At 41.5% G+C, this 23,058-nt stretch overlaps 1 protein-coding gene across 29 annotated transcripts in view; it reads left to right on the top strand.

The window, feature by feature from the left end:
* ank3a (ankyrin 3a) overlaps nucleotides 1-23,058 on the top strand; it is a 171,856-nt gene that overhangs the window by 81,474 nt on the left and 67,324 nt on the right. For all 29 annotated transcript variants that reach the window (XR_007571765.1, XM_050072036.1, XM_050072030.1 and 26 more), the window contains exons 2-9: nucleotides 7,895-7,996; nucleotides 8,626-8,724; nucleotides 11,988-12,086; nucleotides 12,757-12,855; nucleotides 15,227-15,412; nucleotides 18,552-18,650; nucleotides 20,908-21,006; nucleotides 22,582-22,680. Coding sequence is in view for 28 of the 29 variants with exons in the window: in XM_050072036.1 (XP_049927993.1) it covers nucleotides 7,895-7,996; nucleotides 8,626-8,724; nucleotides 11,988-12,086; nucleotides 12,757-12,855; nucleotides 15,227-15,412; nucleotides 18,552-18,650; nucleotides 20,908-21,006; nucleotides 22,582-22,680 (882 nt within the window). In the remaining variant the exon portion in view is untranslated. The remainder of the gene's footprint in view (nucleotides 1-7,894; nucleotides 7,997-8,625; nucleotides 8,725-11,987; nucleotides 12,087-12,756; nucleotides 12,856-15,226; nucleotides 15,413-18,551; nucleotides 18,651-20,907; nucleotides 21,007-22,581; nucleotides 22,681-23,058) is intronic.

Here is a 23,058-nt window from a genome sequence, read left to right on the forward strand (position 1 = left end):
TGATAAAGAGGGGTTGTTCTAGTGCTGTAAGGAGTTCACTCACCAGTATCTTCAAGCAGCTCCATTCATTTACTCACTCTGTCTCTCACAGTCATTTCTCCTAGTGGCCGTTAGAGGGCATGACACATTGAACCACTTGTCTCCTTTTTGCAGCGCTCCTGAAATTTGTGGTGCTTTCCATCAGCAACACTGCTACAATAGAGGAATGCTTTCAGAGTGACAGCACATGATATTTACAGTCAGCTGTGAGGAACATGTTCATGCATTGCACCCAAGCACCCACCACACTGGGAAATAGTATTGTTTTATAGTTTAAATTCACGCTGTCGCACATAAGCCAAGCATGTTGTGTATACACTGTACCGTCATGTATTTAAGCAGCCTGTTACATTTATCAGTCTAGATTTGTTCCAGCAGCCTTTGCATTTGTCACCATTTCACTATTTATATCTGTACATATATAGTAGTAAAATGTTTCTAGTAGTTTATGCTCATATTGTTCAGCTTTGTTGTCCTTGTTTTTTGCTTTACGCCAGACTAAATTTCCTCATATGTGCACAAGTACATGGCCAAAAAAGCCGATTCTGATAGCACATCTTGTACATTTAAAATGAGAGGAGGCTCTAAAATGTAACTCCGCTTATAGATTATCATTCATTGTGTTGCCAATAACAAGCTTCTCATCCATACCTCTTAAAGCCTTAATAATGATTTTCCGGTGACAGTGAAATGGGGGCATTGATTCATCAACAGCGCTTCTATATTTAGCCTTGAGGGAAAGCAAGAAATCAGGAGGAGCTGTTCAGGAAAGGGGATTTGAGAAGTTTGACGGTTTAGATATGAGAGATGTGGATGTGGATGTAGTTGGTTGGTGGGGTGAGGAGCTTTGGCACCAGTGGGTGTTGTGGTGCGAACACTAGATGCCCCTGGCTTTGTGCTAGTAGAGCTGTGGAGCTCTGTGTGTTTTGTGCTGTCAGGAGGGATAAAGTGAAACAATACAGCTGCTGCTGGTCTGGCTCTCCTCTTCTAATCTCGCTCAGTTCACCCACAGCCTACAGCAATGACATCAACACGGCCTGTGTTGTTTGTTTTTGTGTGTACATGTTTTTTTCCTGCATGTGTTTTAAGTGAACACTGTCCTAAAGTGTGCGCAGACATGTATGTACTGACGCATCCCCTCTCATACATGTGGGCAGTGCAAAGTGCCACATGAGTGTCTGTTTTGTTACATGCTCCAGTGCCAGCTGACATCATCGCAGTCTGGCGGCCCGGGGATATCAGTCTTTATACATCTAAATATCCTCTATCCATCTCGGCTATCAGTGCGTTGATGTCATGAGGAGGAGAAGTGCCAAGTACAGATTCAGCACAAATGAAAACAAACGCTCTGCAGCTCCAAAACATCATGAATCTCCATGTCTAGAATGAACAACATGAATCACCCAAAAACCAGACTGCACAGCCTCTACTGGAGATCATGACAGATACTTCGTCCCAATTACACACTAAAAACCACTTGTGTTATTATTTGCACTGTCTATTAAATTGTATTTTGCGGTTAATATGCAAGTAATGAATGTATTAGTCTGAGTGGGCGGAAGTTCGCTGCATAGATCAGCCTTTCATTGGGCGGAACGAGCCACCCGCTAAAGTCCCGCCCTACCACCAGTTCAATATGTACCTCTGTATGTGCCATCTGGAGCATTCATATAGTAGGAAACAGTTTGTTCCGAATCACATACTTTTTCTTTTTACTTTTAGTTTGTGCTGGAGCTGCCGTTAAAAAGTACGTACTGTTGCATGCAGTATGCAAACAATTGGGCCATACTACTTCCTCATAATGTTAAGCCCTGAACTTTGACCCTCTTACTCATACATATGTTACCATGGAGATGAAACAAAATGCCATTCACTGAGCTCGCTGGAGACGGAGGTCAACCCGACCAACATCTCTCTGTCATTGTCATTTAATAGCTACTTATGTCCTTTTGTTTTTGGCTATATTTATGATTATTATTTTATTCAATTAAACAGTTTTATTCCTGTTATTACTAATCGGCTGGTCATCAGTCACCTGAATGCGCAGTTATCCATCATCAGGACTCCTGACAGTCGATGTGACATATACTTCGCTGGGTCAGAATAGCTAGAGAAGCATGCTGGCTTGCATACTGCAAAATCCGACCGGATGTAGTTGAATATCCTGGTATTTTTGGCACACTGCATTTGATATACTATCCATTAGGACATACTAATCCTCTCCTAGCATACTATATAGTATGGTAGTATGGGTATTGGAACGCACAGTAAGTCACACTATCTCTCTGTGTGTTATAATCTATCTGATGTTGTGGCATGCGAGTGTATGTGAGTTCCAGTGTGTGTAACCCAAATGCTAGCTAATCGCCACTGGCTCAGCCACCTCCATGTTGAGAACCATGTGCACACAATCTCGGCTTAGACTCTCAATATGCTCTATAGTTGTATAGACCTCCTTTCATATGAGTATGTGGTATTAAAATGTGATACAACTTGAGTCTGTCTTCAAGCTAGAAAATAAGATTCATTAATTGGCAACCGGTAATATTGTGAAAGCAACTACAACAGAAGTTAGTGTGTTAGTGTCACAGTGGTCAAAGAGAGTCTTCAGGGGTGTTGGTGGCTTGGTGGGTGGAGCGGGCGCCCCATGTGTGGGGCTGTTGCTGCAGCGGCCCGGGTTCGGGTCCAGCCTGTGGCCCTTTGCTGCATGTCATCCCCTCTCTCTCTCCCCCTTTCACACTTGGCTGTCCTGTCCATTAGAGGCAAAACATGCCCCAAAAATATCTTTAAAAAAACAACAACAAAAAAACGAATAAAATATTTATTCTGCAAATGTCCCACATGGTACACATCGGGGTTGCTAGTCTTTAAAAAAACAATTTAGGGGATGTTTTAAACTTCCAAACATCAACGTCGTAAAATAGCAATTTGGCTTTTTTACAGTGTTTGTAGTTTGAGCTTTAATGAGTTGTTCATCATCAAAGATTTTGATTTTAAAGTCTGACTCTTTACAATAAGAAAAACAGGTGCAGTAATCTAATTAAACCTACATGTTACAGCCCTTCTGCTGGTAATACCAAAGCTCCACTGGTATTTTCTTTCTTCTCCCTTTTAAGGAGCATCTGCAGACACCCATCAGTGACCAGAGGGCATTTTTAATTAGAACTCAGATGGTTAATTGTCATTTTACAGCGACTTACCCGGAAATTAGCTGCATTTTTAACTTTGTGAGACTGTAATTGGGAATGCTAAACTCTCAGCTTTTCCAGCGATCACTGGTGTGTCATATTCCTCTCTCTGTGTCTCTCTCATCCTCTCCCTTCTATCTAACATTAGATTAATGCTTTCCTTCAGGCTTAACCTAGTCTTTAATGGCCCCATTTTCTTTGAACCTCTGATCTGTGGAGGCTTAATGATATTTCTCTTACTAATCTCTTGCCCCGTCCTGTGTAATGCTTCATTCAGAGAGACTTCAAGATCCCTCATGTTGGTCAGAGATGGGATGTGGATGGAGGCTTGGACATGTTGGTCACTGGTTTTCACTGCAGGCATTAAGGGATAAACTGGCGAGAGCAGTGAATAGTGACTTATGGATGAAGACTATTTAATCTGTTGGCACTTAAGCTCAGGCAGAAGAAGAGGCAAAGAGCACTGTGTGATATTTAAAATCTGGTAACCTTTGGAAAGACACACAAAACGCTGTTAGAGCTTCATATATTTACAGATGTAATGTATCTGTTTCTAAAGTGAGAGTTGTTGATGTTTGCAGCCTGGTCTTAGTTTATGACCCGACTTTCAGAATGTTTGATGGTGTAAATCACTGAGCAGTTGTCATGCTTGCTGCCCGTTCACAGCAGTGTGACTTGTGTACTTCCATGTCAGAGGTTTAGAGCGGTCAGGCATTTAGTGACTCTCAACAAAGCGCGAGAGTCGCGGGTCACACAGACGTGCTCGACACAGCGTGGCTCACACATGCCAGTTATGTAAAAAACATGTGCACCAGCGTGCAGACGTGCACACAGACACACAGGCTGCACCGATATTATAATATGTGGAGAGACTTTGACTTGAATAATTGATGATGAAGCTGCATGGCTGTCATTTAAAGTAGTGGTGCTCAACCTTTTTCCTTAAGGGACCTCTTTTCTGTTATTGAGTAAAGTGACATATTTCATGGATATATTTCATATTATCTTTAATGCATAACAATAACAGTACAAAACAACTGACAAACTGTACAATTAACCCAAGTAGTAAAAGCAATAACTGCAGGAAGTTGAAGGAACTGCAGGAAGTGAGCGATTAATAGTTTTTTAAATAATTATTGTTATTAAATTATTCTCTTTTAGCCTCAGAGTTTCTGATCTGATTATTTCCTGTGAATGTTGCGTGTGAGATGAGTTTTCCTGATACTTTTAGGACATTTTTATTTATTTTTTTTAATTTTTATTTCTGTCTGTATTATTTTTTGTTGTTGTTGTTGTTGTTGTTGTTTTTAATTTTAGGTTTATATCTTAAATGGTAATCTAAACTTGAAAAGTATCAATTCCACTTAGATTTCTTAAAGGAAATCACTTAAATGCTGAGATAAAGGCTTACTGTTTATTTTCTGAAAAAGATTTCCTATACCCCTAAAATAAAGAAGGGCTCCTGACCCCCTTGTGAGGCTTTGGCAACCCCTAATAGGGGTCAGGAGCCCCAGGTTGGGAACCAGTGATTTAAAGTGATGCAGAAAGTCAAATATATTAATTCATAGTGCACTTTTATAATAAAAAAATGACTCAAGTGCTCTACCAGAGAGGTTAAAAATACAATAAGATAAAATAAAATGATATAGAAATAAATGACAAAGAAATTAAATAACGATAGGTAAAGCCGAAAATATACAATGCACCTAAATAAAAATAAAAATTAAGAAATCCAGCACCACTGTCAGTTCTGCTGAGTCTTACAAGCGCATTGAAAATCCATTTGAGTGTAAATATAGCGATTGAACGATTAGACTGGTTGTAAAAGATCTTATTTTATGAAGAAGCTCTTCAAAAAAAGCTACACTGATATATGTATATATCCAGAAGGGAGTAAGTGACATAATGGGCAAACATGGATTTATATAAATCAAATAAAAGCCCTTGATTAGCTCTTCCTTCAGCCAAAAGGGTACATGTCAATTCTCAACCAATCCAGAGTTATTAATTGAAAACCAAAAGACTTAACACTGGACACGTTGAACTGTTTGGGGCCCAAAAGGGCGCAAGTGCACCCATTTACCTAAAAATTTAACATTTAATGAAAAAGTATTTTCATTAAATGTCAAAATATTGTTCATAAGTTAAAATCAATACACGTAGTTTGGACAAAGCGTGGTCATTTTTTTGTTTTGGTTGTTTTGTGAAGTTGGTCAAATGTAATTCACGGCCCTCTAGTTCTCACTCCTTGATATATGTTTAACAGTACATTGAAATAATAGAAATGGCATTTTTCTTTGTTGTCTTTTGAAACTTCTTTAAAAACCTTCCCCAGCAAACAGTTTTGGTAAAACATTGGAAGAAGATTGAGAAGTACTCCTAGTACTTATTTTGGTCGTTATAAAGAATTTTTCTGAAGGAATGCACATGAAAAGGAATAAATCAGATAACAAACAAAAAGTAAAAGAAATAGAAATAGATTGACTGAGAAAGTGTAGGCTGAAGCTTAGTAGGTGTAGTTAGGCAACCCCTTCACTACTTAGTTTAGGCTATACAAAAACAAAGTTCCAATATGCTGTATATTTACACAAAGACAAAAGAAGAAGAAAAAGTAGTAAAATAGATCAATTTAAAGATGTATGAAGGCACTTTTAAGGAAAGACCACCATGATCTTGCCTAATGTATATTACCTTCTTAGCATTCAAGACATTTCGTTCCTGCAGGGCACCACTTGTAAACAATACACACTATGATTAATGTTGACACCATATGATATGTAGGCCTAAAGCAGCAGTGTGGCAGAACAAGTGCAGGGAGTTTACTTCAGAGACATTATTGAGGTGAGACGCTGTGATGGCAGAGAGCTGGTGGAGAGTGTCTGCTGGCTGGGTTTAGACTGGACGGGAGCCAAAGTGTTTCTAACAGGTCACCATGAAGGACGCTGATTCTTGGCGTCAATGACTGTCAAGTAGTGGAGTGCAGTGGTCTTTGATTGATTATGTTGAATTAGGACATAGATTTAAATCATAGTTTGTTTGGTGTTTATTGATATGGAGAATGTTGGTGTTTTCTTGCGGTTGACATCCAGAATAATGGAAACACAACACCATATAGAGTAGTGCATGAGCAGAATGATCATGATGGTTCAGGCGCTGTGCCAGCGACACAGTGTGTTGCATCATGACTTTTCTCAAGGCCACGAGAACAGAAACATCATTAGTGGTCCAGTGCTATCACACAGTTCTCTGGGGGGTTGGGGGTATGGAAAAAGGAAGAAGACATTTCTAGATGCGGGCTGATATGAGCTTTAGCTTAATGGTTTCTCATAATCAGGAAATGACTTGTTTCCAGTTAACACTGTTTCATCTGCCATTATTTTGTTTGTGCACAGGCACAAATAGACGCAAATATTTTGCTCTCACAGTTTTCTGCAGCCTTATCAGTGGAACAATCTGATGCTGGATGTCTTGTTCACTCACATTTTGGCTTTGGGTCAGATCCCTCTATGTTCGTCAGAGTTATTTCTGGACAAGCACAGCGGAGGGGGAGGCGGAGAGTACAATGTTGGATAACCGCTTGCACCGTTTGGCCCTGCTGAGTTTATCCTAAGTGTCTCTGGACGCAGGGCTAAATTTAGCAGGTCTGGGCTTTTGATAATTCAGGGGGAATTTGGGTTTTGAGCCTCTATTATGAAGCAGCGTATCACAGCCCCCCCCCCCTCCCTACTCTTAGCAGCTCCAGTGCTGAGTTTTACAAAACGCTCTTTGCGAGGCGGAGAAGGAAGACAAAATGTGCAGAGTTTGCTGTGTGTCATTTTATGTCAAACCAGATGTCCTAGGAGCCAACACGAACACAGAAAAGAAACACAACCTCCCCTCTCTTCTCCTCTCTGTTTAGCTTTCTCCATCTCTTTGTCTGCTCCCATCCTTCTTTCGATCTCTCCCCCTCCCTTTCTTCTCCTCCCCTCCCTCACGCACATGCACGCCACATTTGTTATAGGGGCAAAAACATGCTTGCCTCATCATTTTATTTTGGTGTGCATAGCCCTATTTCTGTAGTGAAATAAAGGACAGCCAAGCAGAATAGAGTATGCTCTGCTTCTTGTAGCGCAGCGACATACACTCACAACTGCTTTTGGATTCAGAGGAGATCTCTGAGGAGGAGAGGAGGTCTCTTTGGCGGCTGTAAGGACCACCCGGTCATTGAACTTCCTACATATGGGAATCAGAGACATTTGGATTTAACAAAGCCGAAATAACCATCTGGTGGGATCCGATGGATGACGGAGGATGATGTGAATTGTTGAGATGATGTGCTGCGGCTCCGTTAGCTTTCTCATGGATTTACTTCTTGAGATGTGTTAGCGTTGCCTTGATTTGAGACACCGTTGGACTTTATGTACTTTATATACATTGATATATTGATTTTAATGGCACAATGGACCTTCTGTGTGTGTGGATATTGGCTTTGTTCTTCCCCCTGTTAAGATGTTCTATGGATGTCTGAGAAACTATGACAGAGTTCTACCTGGTACAGTAACATTTTGGCATTTGTATGTGCTTTTTTACTTCCTGTGTGCTTAATTGTAACAGCTTGATGCAGACAAGCATGTGGCCAAAGTCTGACCTGACATACTCACCTCCTCTCTCCCTTTCTCTCTCCACAGTCTGACAGCAATGCCAGTTACCTGCGAGCTGCCCGGGCAGGGAACCTTGAAAAAGTCCTTGACTACCTCAAGTCTGGGGTTGAGATTAACATTTGCAATCAGGTACGTTTTCTGAGACTCTTATTAATGAACTGAAATGTTCTTGTGAGTGTCTCTCCTCTTTAAGGTTAAAGAAGAAGGTTTTCTTTCCTACACACATAAACATGCTGTCACCATACTGCTGCATCAGCTGGAATTCAAAATGTGGGCTCAAGGGCTCAACTGTTCGAGCAGGATCATCCTCTGGATGAAGGACTTTGTCATTTAAACCCATCCGTTGGAGATATACTACGCAGGATTTCCCTAAAAAACAACATACAGACTCATACAGACTCTCTCAGATGTCACTTATGACCCACTAAAAGTGTGTGAGGGTGTGTTTTTTTGCAGAGACTGTATTTTCCTGTTTTCTTCTTATATTTTTTGTCAGCACTCAGGTGAGGTCGGGGCTTTAGAAAAAAGAAGCCAGACCATAAGCAGCAGGTATCCAAGAGACACAGTGCTGAAAAACTACAAATATAGCAAGGCAAAACACTAAACAAGAGTGATTCTGGTTGGCTTTTACTTTCACTTGAGCCGGCGAGCGTGTTTACAAACAGTAACCCACAATCCTGCGTAGTATACCTTTAATCACAGTTAAGTATATCCTGCATGAGCATCACAAACTCCACTAAATTATCTTTCCTTCTCAGAATGGTCTGAACGCTCTCCATCTAGCCTCCAAGGAGGGGCATGTAGAGGTTGTTGCTGAGCTGCTGAAGCTCGAAGCTGCTGTGGATGCAGCCACAAAGGTAAGGCCCACCCCGCCACCGCCTGTCAGCTGATGTTGCCAAGGACTATATTTGGATCCAGCACAAAAATGGCTGCACTTTAGGATTAAACTGTATGCAGCCACAGCGCGGCTACTGTAAGTGTGCAGCCTTGTGTTTAGGGTTTATTAAGGGATCAATATTTAATGATCCCTGTGGGGAACGCTGCTGAAAAAAGTGAGAGAATTAATCATGAAAAAATTAAATATATATGTCATAATTAAGCAAAGGGAGACCAGGATAGTTTGAGTTGTAGAATGTGTTATTTGGAAATATATGTAGTTAAGAACAAGGTGAGAAACATCAGCAGAAGTGTTACACTTTATGTACTGTATAGTAGTATTCATCAGGGGAGAGTCTCCTCCCTTTGAAGCGTCTTTACTCTGATGCTAAAAGGAGTTGAGAGGGGGAGCCACTGAAAACATTATTCAGATTTGAGCCCACGAGGCTTACGCTCCCATTTAGTCGTCTGGTTCAGCCTCCCTGCCACAGGCCATATGCCTGGTGCTGACACAAACAGAGTACACAATGAAATATTCAAGATCAAGGAGAAAATCTCCCCAATTAAAGCCCCTCTCTATTGTGACCCGAGGATGCTGAGGGATTAGTTTGAGATCTTGGGAATCCACTGCCTGCGCCCTAACGCCTATCAATTTCTGTTTTGTGCAGCCGCCTGAGACAATCAGTGAGGCAGTGATACCCAGGATAGCGAGATTTAGTAACACAGAGTGTTTCATTTAGGCTGTGGGGGTGTTTAATGGTAAAGTTAATTGTATATCCGCCCCTCTAATGTTGTGCTGCTCTTGTTGTGGGAGATTTAAACAAGAAGCCTTGTCCTCGGTTCATTAGCCCCTTAGCAGCTCTGTAACAAATGCTACCCTTGTGAAGCTTGCAGTGTTGAGACTGTCAGGGAGATGGTGATTTGATTTTTATGCAGGTTTCTGGGGCTGTAGTTTCTAGTGTTTTGCTGGACTGCATCTGTGAAACCACTGATGTTCAGTCAAAGAACTGTAGTGGTGTTTTTGGTGCAACACTGTCTGGTAGAAATATGTTTTAATTTACATCCTATTTTGTTTTGCCAAATGCATTTGAGGGAGATGTAATTAAGGGTGCTGTGTGTTGTACCGCACACAAGTTGTAGAGAGGTGTCCAGAGTTGGTTGGGGGGCGTACCAAGCAGGACTTTGTGTCTAGTTTTATTAAATCTCATCCTTCAGGTCACTATTTAACCAGTATTACCATTTCGGTAAGGAGCACTCATAGATTGAACCATTTCTTGCAACAAATGGAAACACAGACAAGCAGGATGCTAAGCCACAACTAGGATTGCAATGCAGACCCCTCCCAGCCAGGGTATACAAGAGTGAGCCCAAAGCAAGGCATTAAATACCATTTTGAGCCATCTTAGGGCTCTGAATGAGAAAGGTGGAGGCTGGGGTGGTGGAGGCAAATCTTTGCCAGCAGCGAGTGCGACATAGTCCTACTTGGAAGTCCCACCTATAAAAATCAGTGTTAAGTGTATGCTATATTAAATATTTTCTCCACTCCACCTTAGACAGCCCATTCCAACTGGAAGGTTGTTAACGGCTTCAGCTCTCACCAGACTCCATTGGCAAAAACAGTAATTTTAGCATGCTGAACACAGGACCTGCTGCTAGTCTAACACTTCCTCGATCAGCTAGTTAGTTCAGTGTTATTGTGTGACTTTGGTGAATCGGAACTACCGTTTTTAAACAACTAAGTCACACAATAACACAAACTAACTAAATGTTCGAAGAAGTGGTAGACCAGCAGCTCCTGTGTTCAGCGATATTAAATTGCTGTTTTTCTCAATGGAGTTTGGTTTTGAAGAGAGCAATATGATGAAGCAGTGAAAATACCCTCAAAATAGAGTTTACGTGAACTGATTTTGATTTTTTTAGGTAGGACTTTTTAGGTAGCTAAAATACATTTTGTTGCTGACCCCTCCACAGCAGTAGATTGCTCAGCTTCCATGGCAGACTCCAGCCTGCTTCTCCAAACTGGGGGCATGCTGGCTCACATCTACTGTATGTAATATACTGTCCATTGATAAGTACCCTATACAACCCTACTTTAAAAAAAAAAAAAAATCAACTGTCCCTTTAAAGGATTTCAGTCTGAAGACTACAAGTCTGAAAACTAGAAGAATCTGATGGCTATGAAATTAGAATGAAGTGAGGCACCAGACCTCCGTAGCCTGTTCCTCATCTCTGATTGAGGCTAGCAGTACAGGGCTAAATTGTTGCTATTAGCTACTCACGTAATACGCCTTAATTACTGACCTGTTGGCAGTCAAGTTGCAATGTGGGTAATGTAGGCACGAGGTTTTGACAAGGAAGACGAATGGCTGACAGTGTTACAGGGATGCAATTTTGAATTGGTAGAGTTCTCTTTTATTCAATTGCTGTGAAGTGTTGTAGCCATAAAATCTTAAATCATGCGTTAGTTACAATAAGCAGATATTGGATTCAAGTGAGGATATTATTAGGGGAAAAACATAAATTCATTGTGCACCTGTTTTAAAAGAAATGCCGATAAAGTTGAATCAACCGAAGCTGAACAATGTAAGCTTCACATAAGTAGCGTTCTGTATATTGCATAGCTATTGCATTAGATTGCATTATATTACACTGATGACATTGTGTCCAACCTGTCCAACAAATGGATATTAATCCACTACAAATATCTGTGTCTGCACAATAAGTGATACATAAATGTCGAATCAGTGTCAAGTAAACAAACAAACAGTCTATTTTGTCACTATTAATCTGCCCTGTGCGTCAGCAGACATAGCTATCTAGTCTCCTTGCTACAGTGTACAGTGCATGTGACAGAGGATCACTATTGTGCAACAGCACTTGCAGTATCACACGGCCAGGAGAAATGCTGGGGGTCGACTCTGCCTTCACAAGGACCTGTACCGGTTCATAAAACGCCTCCTGTAGTTATATTTATGGCCGAGGCTCAGCGGGAGCTCATCTATGAGGAGGACGTGGGGCTTCGGAAGTGACACATTGTTGGCAGTGCAGGCAGGGGGATGCCAGAGCTGGAATGAAGGCGGTACAAAAGGGTGGTTGGCGTGAGGGGGATTCACTGGTGCACATGGATACTGACACGGATATATACAGACCATAGTGACACACACACACACACACACAAGCATTACAGTAGGACAGGTGTGGCAGAGCTTAACACACATTCCTGTGGTTTTTCCATGTAATCCAGAAAGGAAACACTGCTCTGCACATAGCCTCGCTGGCCGGCCAAACGGAAGTGGTCAAAGAGCTGGTTACAAGTGGAGCCAATGTCAACGCACAATCTCAGGTGGGATACACTCACACACACACAAGAACACGTACACAATGCCTGCAATAAGGTCCTGCTGGTCTACATTTAGGACCTGAAACAGCTTAAATCAAGCTACACTGCCGTGATGCACACATTTGTTTGGATGTTGCTGCGTCATGTGGTCACTGACACTGAGGGGAATCACTCAGTGGAAAGATCCTTACTGACACAGTCTGGCATCGCTCCAACTAGGCCTCTGCCTCTTCAGGAAACTGACTTCCGTGCATTTTACATTTAACTCTGTCAGATCAAGGTGAGAAGAAAGAATTCAAGCACCTGCTCTCTGTCTATCTCGATCAGACCTTGAAACAGCCAATAGAGATGTAACGGCAATTTTGTCAATGAGATCTTTTTATCTGGATATCTCTCATTCTCAAGATTCTCAGTTACATTTGATTCAATAGTTTAGGAGTCATCATTGAAAGCATATTGGGATATTATTACATTTTATTCAGTTTATGTTTATGATGCAGTTTATATGCAAAATAGAGAAAAAAGCCTGCAGTTCTTTGGTAATGGAAAAACTTGCACTAAACTGAAAACGAAACTACCTTCAAGGAAACATTCATTCATTTATAGCATAAGTGGCAGCAAACTTCAGTCCAAGCCTGTTTGTAAATGTGCATGTGTGTCTTGATGTGTGCAGAATGGCTTCACTCCTCTGTACATGGCCGCCCAGGAGAATCACCTGGAGGTGGTACGGTTCCTTCTGGAACACAACGCCAGCCAGAGTATGGCCACTGAGGTACTGTACATGTTTGTGCGCCGTGTGTTTGTTGTGTGTGTGTAAGTGCACCAGTCCTGTGTCCACCTCTCTACAGTTACACCGTTACAGTGTGGCTACGTTCACATTTCAAGCAAATGGGGCCCAAATCCTTTTTTTTTTTTGCTCTTGTGTGACACAGATCTGATTTTTTTAGAGTAGTGTGGACACAGATGTGCGATTTTTTTCCGATCAGATCTGGGATAATTTCACGTGTGGTCCTAAATCTGATACATATCCGATGACTGGCCATGCAACTGTTTTGAGAACGGTTTGGCAGAATTAATTTGTGTTTTTCCCATACATTCATGGTTTTTCCACATCCAGTGTTGTTGTGAGGTGCAGACAGAGATATTGGAATGTAGCTCTAGACAACTTAAGGTTTTGGGAGAACTGTTCCTCCATGAAACCCTCCACATCGCAGCCCCAACACTCCTTACTCTTCTCCCAGCCGTACTCACACCTCTCTCCACTGTCCTACCAGCAATAGCTGCTAATAGAGCTATCCTGAAAACAAATGCCCGTTCATCAAAGGGGCCATTTCTCCAAATATACGCTACACACTCTTCCAAGCAGATGCACACTGCAAGTTATTATGCAGAATGATGCCGTCGGATCGTCCTACCCAAATTCCTGTTTGGCAAATGTCACGTTTTTTGTTTTTGTTTCAGCGTGCATGTGTGTGACGTTATTGGTTGCGTGTGAGGTGTTTCAAGGTAGAGATCCGTTCACACTGATGTCAGATATGGGTCACTTCAAACAAGAATATGAACAGTTGAGGCAGAAAGAAATTGGACTTGAGCATTAAGCCCTGTAATGTGAACGTAGCCTGTGTCTCCATGCATTTTCCTCGATCATGTGTGGCCTTTACATCTGTTGTACTAACCACCTTCATCTCCTCTCCTCCTCTGTTTCCTCCCCGTCTTCCCTGTATCATCCCCGACCCCACTCTCTCTGCATCTTCCTGTTTCTTCATCTCCCTGTCCTCTCGTTATTCTCCTGTCTTCTTCTCGTCTCTTCTGTCTCACATTCTCTCTGTCTCCCTCTCTGTCTTTCCACCATCCTCCTCTGCCTGCCCCTTCTTCTCCTCCCCTCCTCCCTCCTCCCTCCCTCCCTCCTCATCTCCTCATGAGGGACTAGGCAGAGCTTCATTGATTGGTAGTGTATGGTGGTGGAGGCAGAGTGACCTTGAGCGGGTCACAGATGAGGTCCGCTCCGCTCGCTGCCTCTCCTCCACGGCTGTGGCTGCTGTTGCCGCTCTGATTTACGTTGCTCAGCCTGTGGAACCCATACACACACACATACTCGCCACACACACACAAGCACGTGCACATACGGAGATAAAAAGCCGATGGGGCTAATGGAATACCCAAAACTGTCTACAGTTCACAGGTTTACATCTGAGAGCTACATGGTGGAACATGGGATACCCTTCAGGATACACAGAGAATATCTTTGCACATGTACATGCACATGCACGTACAGAAATACTTCACACACACTCAAACATACAGTATGCAGAACCGCTCTGCTGTGGCACGGAGCTCTCAGCTGAATTATGCATCATAAGGGTAGAGTGTGTAGGAGATAGATGTGAGCCTTTTCCACCCCATCATCTTATTATATAACTTACATTAGAGTCCTATACAGTGAGGAGGCTTAAGAATCTATGGAAATCTCCTCATCTGTCTGACACGCGGGCTATTAAGTTGTGATTTATATCCAAAGTGCTCCAAGCGGGTCAGAGTGTCTAATGGTTGAACTCTTTAGTTTTTAAGTTTCCAGATGATTTTCTTTTTATTCAGAGCTCCTAAAGATCTACATGAAACTGAACAAGTGATTTGATTGTGGCGACATAAATAGGATCATATGGTAATAAAGATTGTTACAGTAAAATAAAACATTAGCAGTTCGACTTGATGGAGAGTTATGAAATATATTACTGTTGCGCTCATGTTTCCCATCAATTTAGATTTTGTAATGAGATTTTCTCGTCATTTATGCAGAACCAAATGAACTTTTATCTAGTTCTCAGACCATCTGTGCACTAGAAGGAAGATTTGTCTTTTAAAACAAAAGCCCTGAATTCATTGGAGCATTAATAGACTGCATTACACCCTTTTTAAAACGTCTATGGGACTCAGGGGTCTTACGTTGCTCTCCTCTGTGCCTGCAGCAAAATGATAACTCAGCAAAATATAATATTAGAGCACCATCTGCCCATGACCTCGCTCCTAACCCGCTCATATCATCCATCCACTCACACCTACCATCTCAGCTTCGTCACCAGTAATGCATCGCAGCGCCCCCCCAGCCCCGCTGACTTCTCCTCTCTCCCTCCCCTCATACGCAGGATGGCTTCACTCCTCTGGCGGTGGCCCTCCAGCAGGGCCATGACCAGGTGGTCTCCCTGCTGCTGGAGAACGATACAAAGGGCAAGGTACGCCTACCTGCCCTGCACATCGCTGCCCGCAAGGACGACACCAAGGCCGCGGCCCTGCTCCTGCAGAACGACCACAACGCGGACGTCGAGTCCAAGGTGAGCGACGCTGCTGATGCAGCCAGTCTCAGGTGGTGGACCTTCAGTTGGTTGCTTTTTTTAATATCTTTGATTCTTGATTAATTGTTCCTTTGATTATTGATGCATTTGGTTTTCTTTGTTAGTTTTTCTTTCTTGCTGCCTTCTTCTCTTCTTCTTTCTCTCTCGAATTGCTTTTGATGTTCTTTTTGGCAATAACGGGAAGGAGCAGTTACTTAACACTTTTAAAATTTTGGTTGGAAGAGAATTTGTGAAGGCTGGAAGAGCATTCACAAACACCAAAATCAGAGATAAAAACACTGACTTTATGCCCAGAATTTTGTTTCCCGTAAATGATTTTGTACTGAGCTCCTTCCCCCCTCTCTCTGCTCCTCCACTTCATATCAGTGGAGGCCCTTTCCTGTTTTTTTGCTCACTAACTGCCCATTCTCTCCTCTCTTGGCTGACTCTGTAGATGATGGTGAATAGAACAACAGAGGTACACCTCTACTCTGTACATTACCTAGTCTCTCCATCGCAGCTCATAAAAACTCCGAAAGATCAAACAAACCAACACTTCAGTGCCCCTGACTTGATGCAGTAGTGTTTCTGCAGCCCGTTATCACTTCCCCTTCTCCCATTTTAACTCATCTTCCTCTCCATCTGTTCATCCATATAGTGGATATCGTCTTTGATAGAGAAAGTCGGAGTAAAAGCGCATGTTTCATTAATACTGATTCAGTAGGAGGAGGCTCGGGTGTCAAGCTGATTCTAATGGTTTCATGGTGTCCAAAGCTCAAGCTTCGGCTGTTGTTTTTTGGCAAATTCATTGTGACTATTGACAAAATGTTGTCCTAACGTGTCCAGACAAAATCCTTCCATGAAACTGATTAACATGATAACCAGTGTTAGCATGAAAAGTGGTTATCATTCATTAAAAAGCAGCGGTTTGTCCATAACCTGCATGGCAACCAAATCCCCATTGAGCTGTAAAGGAACCCGGCCTTCAAGCAGACAGTTAGTCTAATTAGTTTACTACCCTCTACTGACTGTAGTACTCCTAATCCTCAACCCTTGCACCTAAAGCATTCTGCATGGGACCAAAGCAACAAGCTATCTCGGCACTGCTTCTATGGTAACAAGGACCTCTTTCGTCATACCAAAGTCAGGTGGCCACCTCCTGTGTGTGTGCCTGTTTTGGTTGGCATTGTTTCTGGCTTTGGCAGGCTGGCCAGTTATCTGGTGTGATTCATCCGAAAATGGCTTTTGTTTATCCGAGGCTCCTGCATCGTGGTAAACAGATTTACATAGTGCTCTGATGGAAGATGGAAGACAGTCATTGCAGATTTTTGTCCAAAGACTTACTGTAAAGACAGATTTTGTGGTTCATTTTAGTTTTTAGTTACCTTTCTTTTCTGATAGATACATATTTTCCTTTTACCTGCAGTGCTATTTATCAGTCTAGATTGTTTTGGTGTGTGTGTGTTGGAGATATCGGCCGTAGAGATGTACTCTCCAGTTTAATTGAACTAGATGACACTCTGCTTATGGTGCTAACAGCTCCACAAATACATTTGTAAAACAGAAATCATGACCTAGTTACTCCAAGATAATCCACAGACCTTGTTGTGAGCAGTTTCATGTAGGAACTATTTTCTTTCCTCTGAACTACACCCACCAACTGTATCACCGTGCAGAAGGAAGCGTGCATCTACTCATGGACAAGAGGCTCCTGCTTGTGACAGCACGAGATGTAAACATTAATGGCGTCCTCCTCGACTAAGCTGTACCATTAGCTAGCTTAGTGGTGTTAGCAGTAGATGCACACGGGTTTGGTAGGATGAAAATAGTCCCTACATGAGGAACTAGTGTTGCAGTGAGTGTTGGAGATATCGGCTTTAGAGGTGTCCGCCTTCTCTCCAATATAATGGAACTGGACAGCAGTTTCAAGTGTGCATCTACTCATGGACGAGAGGCTTGTGCTCGTGACAGTGCGAGATGTAAGCATCAATGGCTGAGCTGCAACGTTTGCTAGCGCAGTGGTGCTAGGTGAGCTAGCAGTAGATGCACACGTCCTTCTGCGCAGTGATACAGTTGGCAATAGAGAGAAAATAGTTCCTACATGAAACTGCTCACAACAAGGTGTGTGGATTATTTTGAGTAACTGGGTCATGATTTCTGGAAAGACACACTGCTGTTGAGTTTTTCAAATGTATTTTTTGGAACTTTGAGCACCATAAGCCGAGTGCCCTCTAGTTCCCTTATATGTATATTCAAGGGAAGGCAGACACCTCTATGGCTATCTCCAACAATCGACAACTCACACCAAAACAGCCTATATTGATAAACAGCACTACGGGTTAAGAGGAAAAATATGTATTTTTAATTGGGGGTGAACTGTCCCTTTAAGTGTAACAAATATTTTTTGAAATGATACATAGTTGTAGTGTTTTTGGTTGGGATGTTTTTGAGACATTAGATATTAGCATTGTGGATACACATGTCTGAGACACCTGCTCTCCACTGGATTATTAGTCATTTGAAATTGGGATTCGAATGATTAGGAAGCTTAATGTGAGATTCATTCTCTCATTGGACGGATTGTTTCCAGTGTCCTTCTGTTGCTTTGGCAGCTGTTGCTCGCTAAGCCAGGGGTTTTGCCAGGAAATTACTTTCATTTAAGACGTTAACAAATGGACATTAGGTTCATTTGCAGGACAGTTTTTACACACTCAAAGTATGAGGATGTTGTGAATGAAATTAGATTACAGGTAAATAACGTCTGTCAAACTGGAGTTGTATTTGAACACTTACTTTGCCCAGTGTGATAACACTGAGTTGTAGTTCAGTATCATGAAAGCACATAGAAGCCCATATGGTATACTGAAAAATCCCTGTTGTTGTCAGCATACCATTGGCCCCATGTTTGATGCTTCAGTTAAAGGACTTTCTCTGCCACTGTGAGGAAAGTCAGGTGTTAGTGTAACAGTGTAAAATATAGTGTGTCCCTGTCTGTACGTCAGCCACAGGCCTGTGTAGACTGCTCTAAACCTCAAGGTCTGCACTGGATTATAAATGTGGTGTGTTTTCTAGTTTGTAATATAATGTCTGTGCTTGTCTGTTTGCGTATGTGTGTTGTGTGGCTTTCTCCAATCCTCAGAGTGGTTTCACGCCTCTCCACATTGCCGCTCACTATGGCAACATTAACGTGGCCACGCTTCTGCTGAACAGAGGAGCTGCTGTTGACTTCATGGCTCGGGTGAGTTTAGTCTGCCCTCTGCTGTTTTGGAGGGGTACTACCAACACCTAAGGGTAAACAGAAGAAAGGTGTCTCTATGCTGACATAATTTTCCTGCACAACTGTGGAACAGTTGCTTGGTTATTGAGCAGTTCCTCCATCCCCAGAGGTGTATCATCCAGAACAACTAATATAATCCATTCTCTTTCCTTACATATGAAGGAATTAAGAAGGCATCTCTTTAAATACAGGGAGCATTTAGAGACATTACTCCATAAGAGAAAAAGGGCAGTTTAACCCTAAAAAAGGATGAGGAAGTAGACAGTGCACTGAATTATATTTGGACTCTGGATCATACAGGGAAATTTGTTCAAGGATGAATGTGTTTAATCAAACTCAGACTGACTTTGAAATTAGTTCAGGATACGCATATCATATTCTTTTGTTGTTGATTGCTTAATATGATGTGCTGTTAAAAAGGGTAGGTGTAATAAGATGTAGCTTCAGCCTGCACCTTTTTTGGACTGCAGAAGTGTCTATGTTATGTTAAATTACTTTATTGTCATGTTTTGCACTGTTTAAGTATCTGACATTTTTTGCAAGACGCAGTGACATTATTTACATGAATTTGTAGACTGATACGTGATGTTCTTATTTCTATTTGCAGACCAGAATAAATTCTAAATTCTAAATACATATAAAGGCATGAATGAGATTTGAGTAGGGCTGTACTGAATGTCTTTAGTTTACATTCGAAGCTTCTACGGAGGTTTTCGAAAGTCTTTTGTCATATTTTATCATGTCATCATCCTTAAAAAATCCTCAAACCAAATCCTCAATTTGAATGAAATGATTCATTGGACTAAATTAGTCAGTATTTTTTATTAAATCAAATGTCTTCAATGAATAAAAGTAATTTATGGTGCTTTTAGAATGCTGCTAGACTGCCCCAGATGAATGAGAGAGCCTACTGTTTTTTTGACGACAGTGAAAATGTTTTTTTAAAGGCTAAATGCCAACATTTGAGGATTGAAGCATGATCATTTGTTAAGTAATAACTTGTTGTGAATCTGTTTTAAATTAATTTTGACACCGTGCTCTGGAATTATTGGAAATATTTGGACCGCACGAGTCAGAAACAGTCTTTGCAGCCACCACTGAAATCTAATCCTACAGTTAGTATAATGCTAATAATGTTAGTGTATTGTGATCTCTATCTGCAGCTGTGCAGGAATAGGGTGTTTAATGCAAAGAAAAGAAAAGAACAGCTGCACAGCATTTAAATGTTAATTTGGAATTTAAATTCCAACATTATGAATGAACCTTCGAACTATTCCTGCAGCCCTCGATTTGAGTATAATGAAACATTACAGTATTTGCTGCTTTGTTTTAAAAATGGAGGTGAAGGTAATGTTGTTTAATGTATTTAGTATGTATGGTGGTCTATAGGTCACATGATGGATCAGTGGACTGTATATAATCATTAGACAGCACCCTAATAAAGGCAAGATAGCTAAAAATGGTTAGTGAGTAATGCACTGGAGAAGGCTCTCTCATTGGACTGCAGCTCATTGTCTGTGCTTTACAGTTACACACAAACAATGCCAACTGGCAAGAGACATTATCATTTATTTTAAATGGGCATTTGGAAACAAATGTCCCTAAGTGTCCTTTAAATAAAGCACACAGCAGTGTAATTGTTTCATTAAATGATGTGGCGCTCAGCGATTGTAACAGGTGCATCACTTTAAAAGGCTGCTCTCTGACTTAAAGAAATGTTTGGACATAATAAGCAGAGTGGGATTACTATTTATTTACTGTGATATTTACATTGTAATGCAAGAGTGGGTGCCTTTAGATATGTGTTTGTTTCCACATTAGATGTTAGCTAACCAGAGTCAACAGCGGTCCATAATTATATGAGCTTGTGTGTGGAGTGTTGGTGTTTGTGCTGCTTTTTGACACTGATTACAGGTTGGGTCCAGAGAGTCACGCTGCAGCAGAGGAGATAGATGGGCTTAAACAATGGAGGTGTTTTACAACAAGACTATGTACCTTTAATAAGGAAAGTGTAGGGTTTATATTTGAACTAGAAATAAAAGCAGTACAAACTATCAACAGTCTGCAAGATTACAGGATGGATATATGATGATTTAATTGATTTAAATTGTAGAGTTTTAAATGGACATGCATAATGGGAGCTTTTGTGTAAAAACTGAACCATTATTTTAATTTGATGGCTGACTCTTAACTCTACTTTGCTCTTTTTTTTGTTTAGAATGACATCACACCGCTTCACGTGGCTTCAAAAAGGGGCAACAGCAACATGGTCAAGCTGTTGCTGGACAGAGGGTCCAAAATTGATGCAAAGACCAAGGTAAGAGCGTGAGGCTGAATGATATGATCTGTTGGAGGCTGTTTAGTGAGAGTTAAGAACACTTCAGAGCAGGGAACATATTCTGAGTTAGAAAGAGTTAATTTAGAGTTATTTGGACACTATTTAAGGAGCAGTGTGCAAGATTTAAGGAGATGGGAGCGTCGGTGGTTTAGTGGATAGAGCAGGCGCCCTATATACAAAGCTGTTGCCGCAGCGGCCTGGGTTCGACTCCAGCCTGTGGCCCTTTGCTGCATGTCACTCTCTCTCTCCCCCTTTCGTGCTTGACTGTCCTATCAAACAAAGGCTAAAAATGCCCCCAAAAATATCTTAAAAAAAAAAAAAAAGATTTAAGGAAGTGTTGTCTCGTGTTGAGGAATGCAGATTTTGACCAGTGATTAAAATCGTTAAAACTCTGAATAAAGCAGTTTCACATTAGAAAATCAGTATTTTTCCAATGCTGCTAGTTGAGGATGGGCGTCTAACTACAGAGGCCATCATGAAAACGTGATTGACCTTATCTAGAGTCGCTGTTTGGTTTGTCTGTTCTGGGCTACTGTTAAAACATGGCAGTGTAACATGGCAGTCTCCATAGACAAGGACCTGCTCCCTTATTTTTCAGGTGTTTATACATTAAAGAAAACACAATTATTATATAATATTCCATTTCTGCGTCCCCCTAAATCCACACTGAACCTTTTACACCAGTTTTTTGTTTTGTTACATTAGAATTTGTTGAGTGTTATTAAGGTACTACTGCCTTATAAGGCCGATACTGAGTGAGGCATATTAAAATTGTAATTTGTGTTCAACAACTTCCTTCCTTGCTATCAGTAAGCAGTAATTAGGAGGTTATTGTGGGAAGTTAATGGCCTAGTAGTTGTAAAATTTTGTCATGCAGAATGAGGCTTTAATAAGTGCTTTAAAATGACTAAATTAAAAGCCAATATGTCACTAATATGCATGCTAATAAGCAACTAGTTGATGGTAAATATGTGTATCTTAATTTAAAGTGTTACCTTCTTTAAACTCAGTCACTTACTGATTGTGGAACCAAACTTCATTTACGATATGGAACAAATCATCAAGTGAAAGGTTTCATAAACTGTGTCAGTCTGATTGACATTAATTTTAGCTTGGCTGGTTATTAGCTAGTAACTAGGTTCTAGCAGTCTAGACTACTCTGCAGAGGGAAGGATGGCGATGCGTTCGGATGCCATTAACCCACAATGGCTTTATTGCAGTCTTCACCACAAAACAACAAACATGGCCTTCTCGTGAGGTTTAACAGCAGCCCTGAGCTCATCTAGACACTTCATTCTGCTGACTATCATCACTCTTTGCCGCCTGCTGTCTTTACAGTGACACCCCAAGAGAGCTGCTTCCCCCCATACACACAATAAAGTACATATCACACCCTCACAGGTTACCTACAAGGCCACCACCCTTAAAGGGGAAAAATGGTGAGCCAGTAACATAACCATACACAGTTTTAGACATTTATGGAAAGGGAAGGGATGAGGAATTTTTTGGTTCCTGTAATTTATCAACACTTTTGCTGTCTTTCTTCTCTTTCAGGACGGCCTGACGCCTCTTCACTGTGGGGCAAGGAGCGGGCATGAGCAGGTGGTAGAAATTCTACTGGACCGAGGAGCTCCTATCCTGTCCAAGACCAAGGTAGCTACTGGGACGATCAATTCAGGAAGTGCTGCTTAGCTCAGAATAGGAAAGGAAAGGGCCCAAACACATGTCACATGTTTGTTTTTTTCACTGGTTGTTCAAAAGTAGAACAGAATAGAGCACATTTCACTTGAAACAGGGTACATATTGTTAATATAGATACAGATGTTTGTTTGAACTAGCTTTCCTAAACACACAGAGATTTTTAACATCTGTTAACCAATCAGATAGCAGCTCTGTTGTTGTTGCTGTAGTGCTGTCGCATTGTCTCATAACGTCTGTGCGACCTCTCCAGAACAGCCCGTCTCCGCTGCGTAGCCCTACAGTTTGACCGCGCAGGACGACCAGTGTAACAAAATAGACATTGTTGTAATG

The sequence above is a fragment of the Epinephelus moara genome, chromosome 19 (genome assembly GCF_006386435.1).
Source record: "Epinephelus moara isolate mb chromosome 19, YSFRI_EMoa_1.0, whole genome shotgun sequence".
In the NCBI taxonomy this organism is placed as follows: Eukaryota; Metazoa; Chordata; class Actinopteri; order Perciformes; family Serranidae; genus Epinephelus; species Epinephelus moara.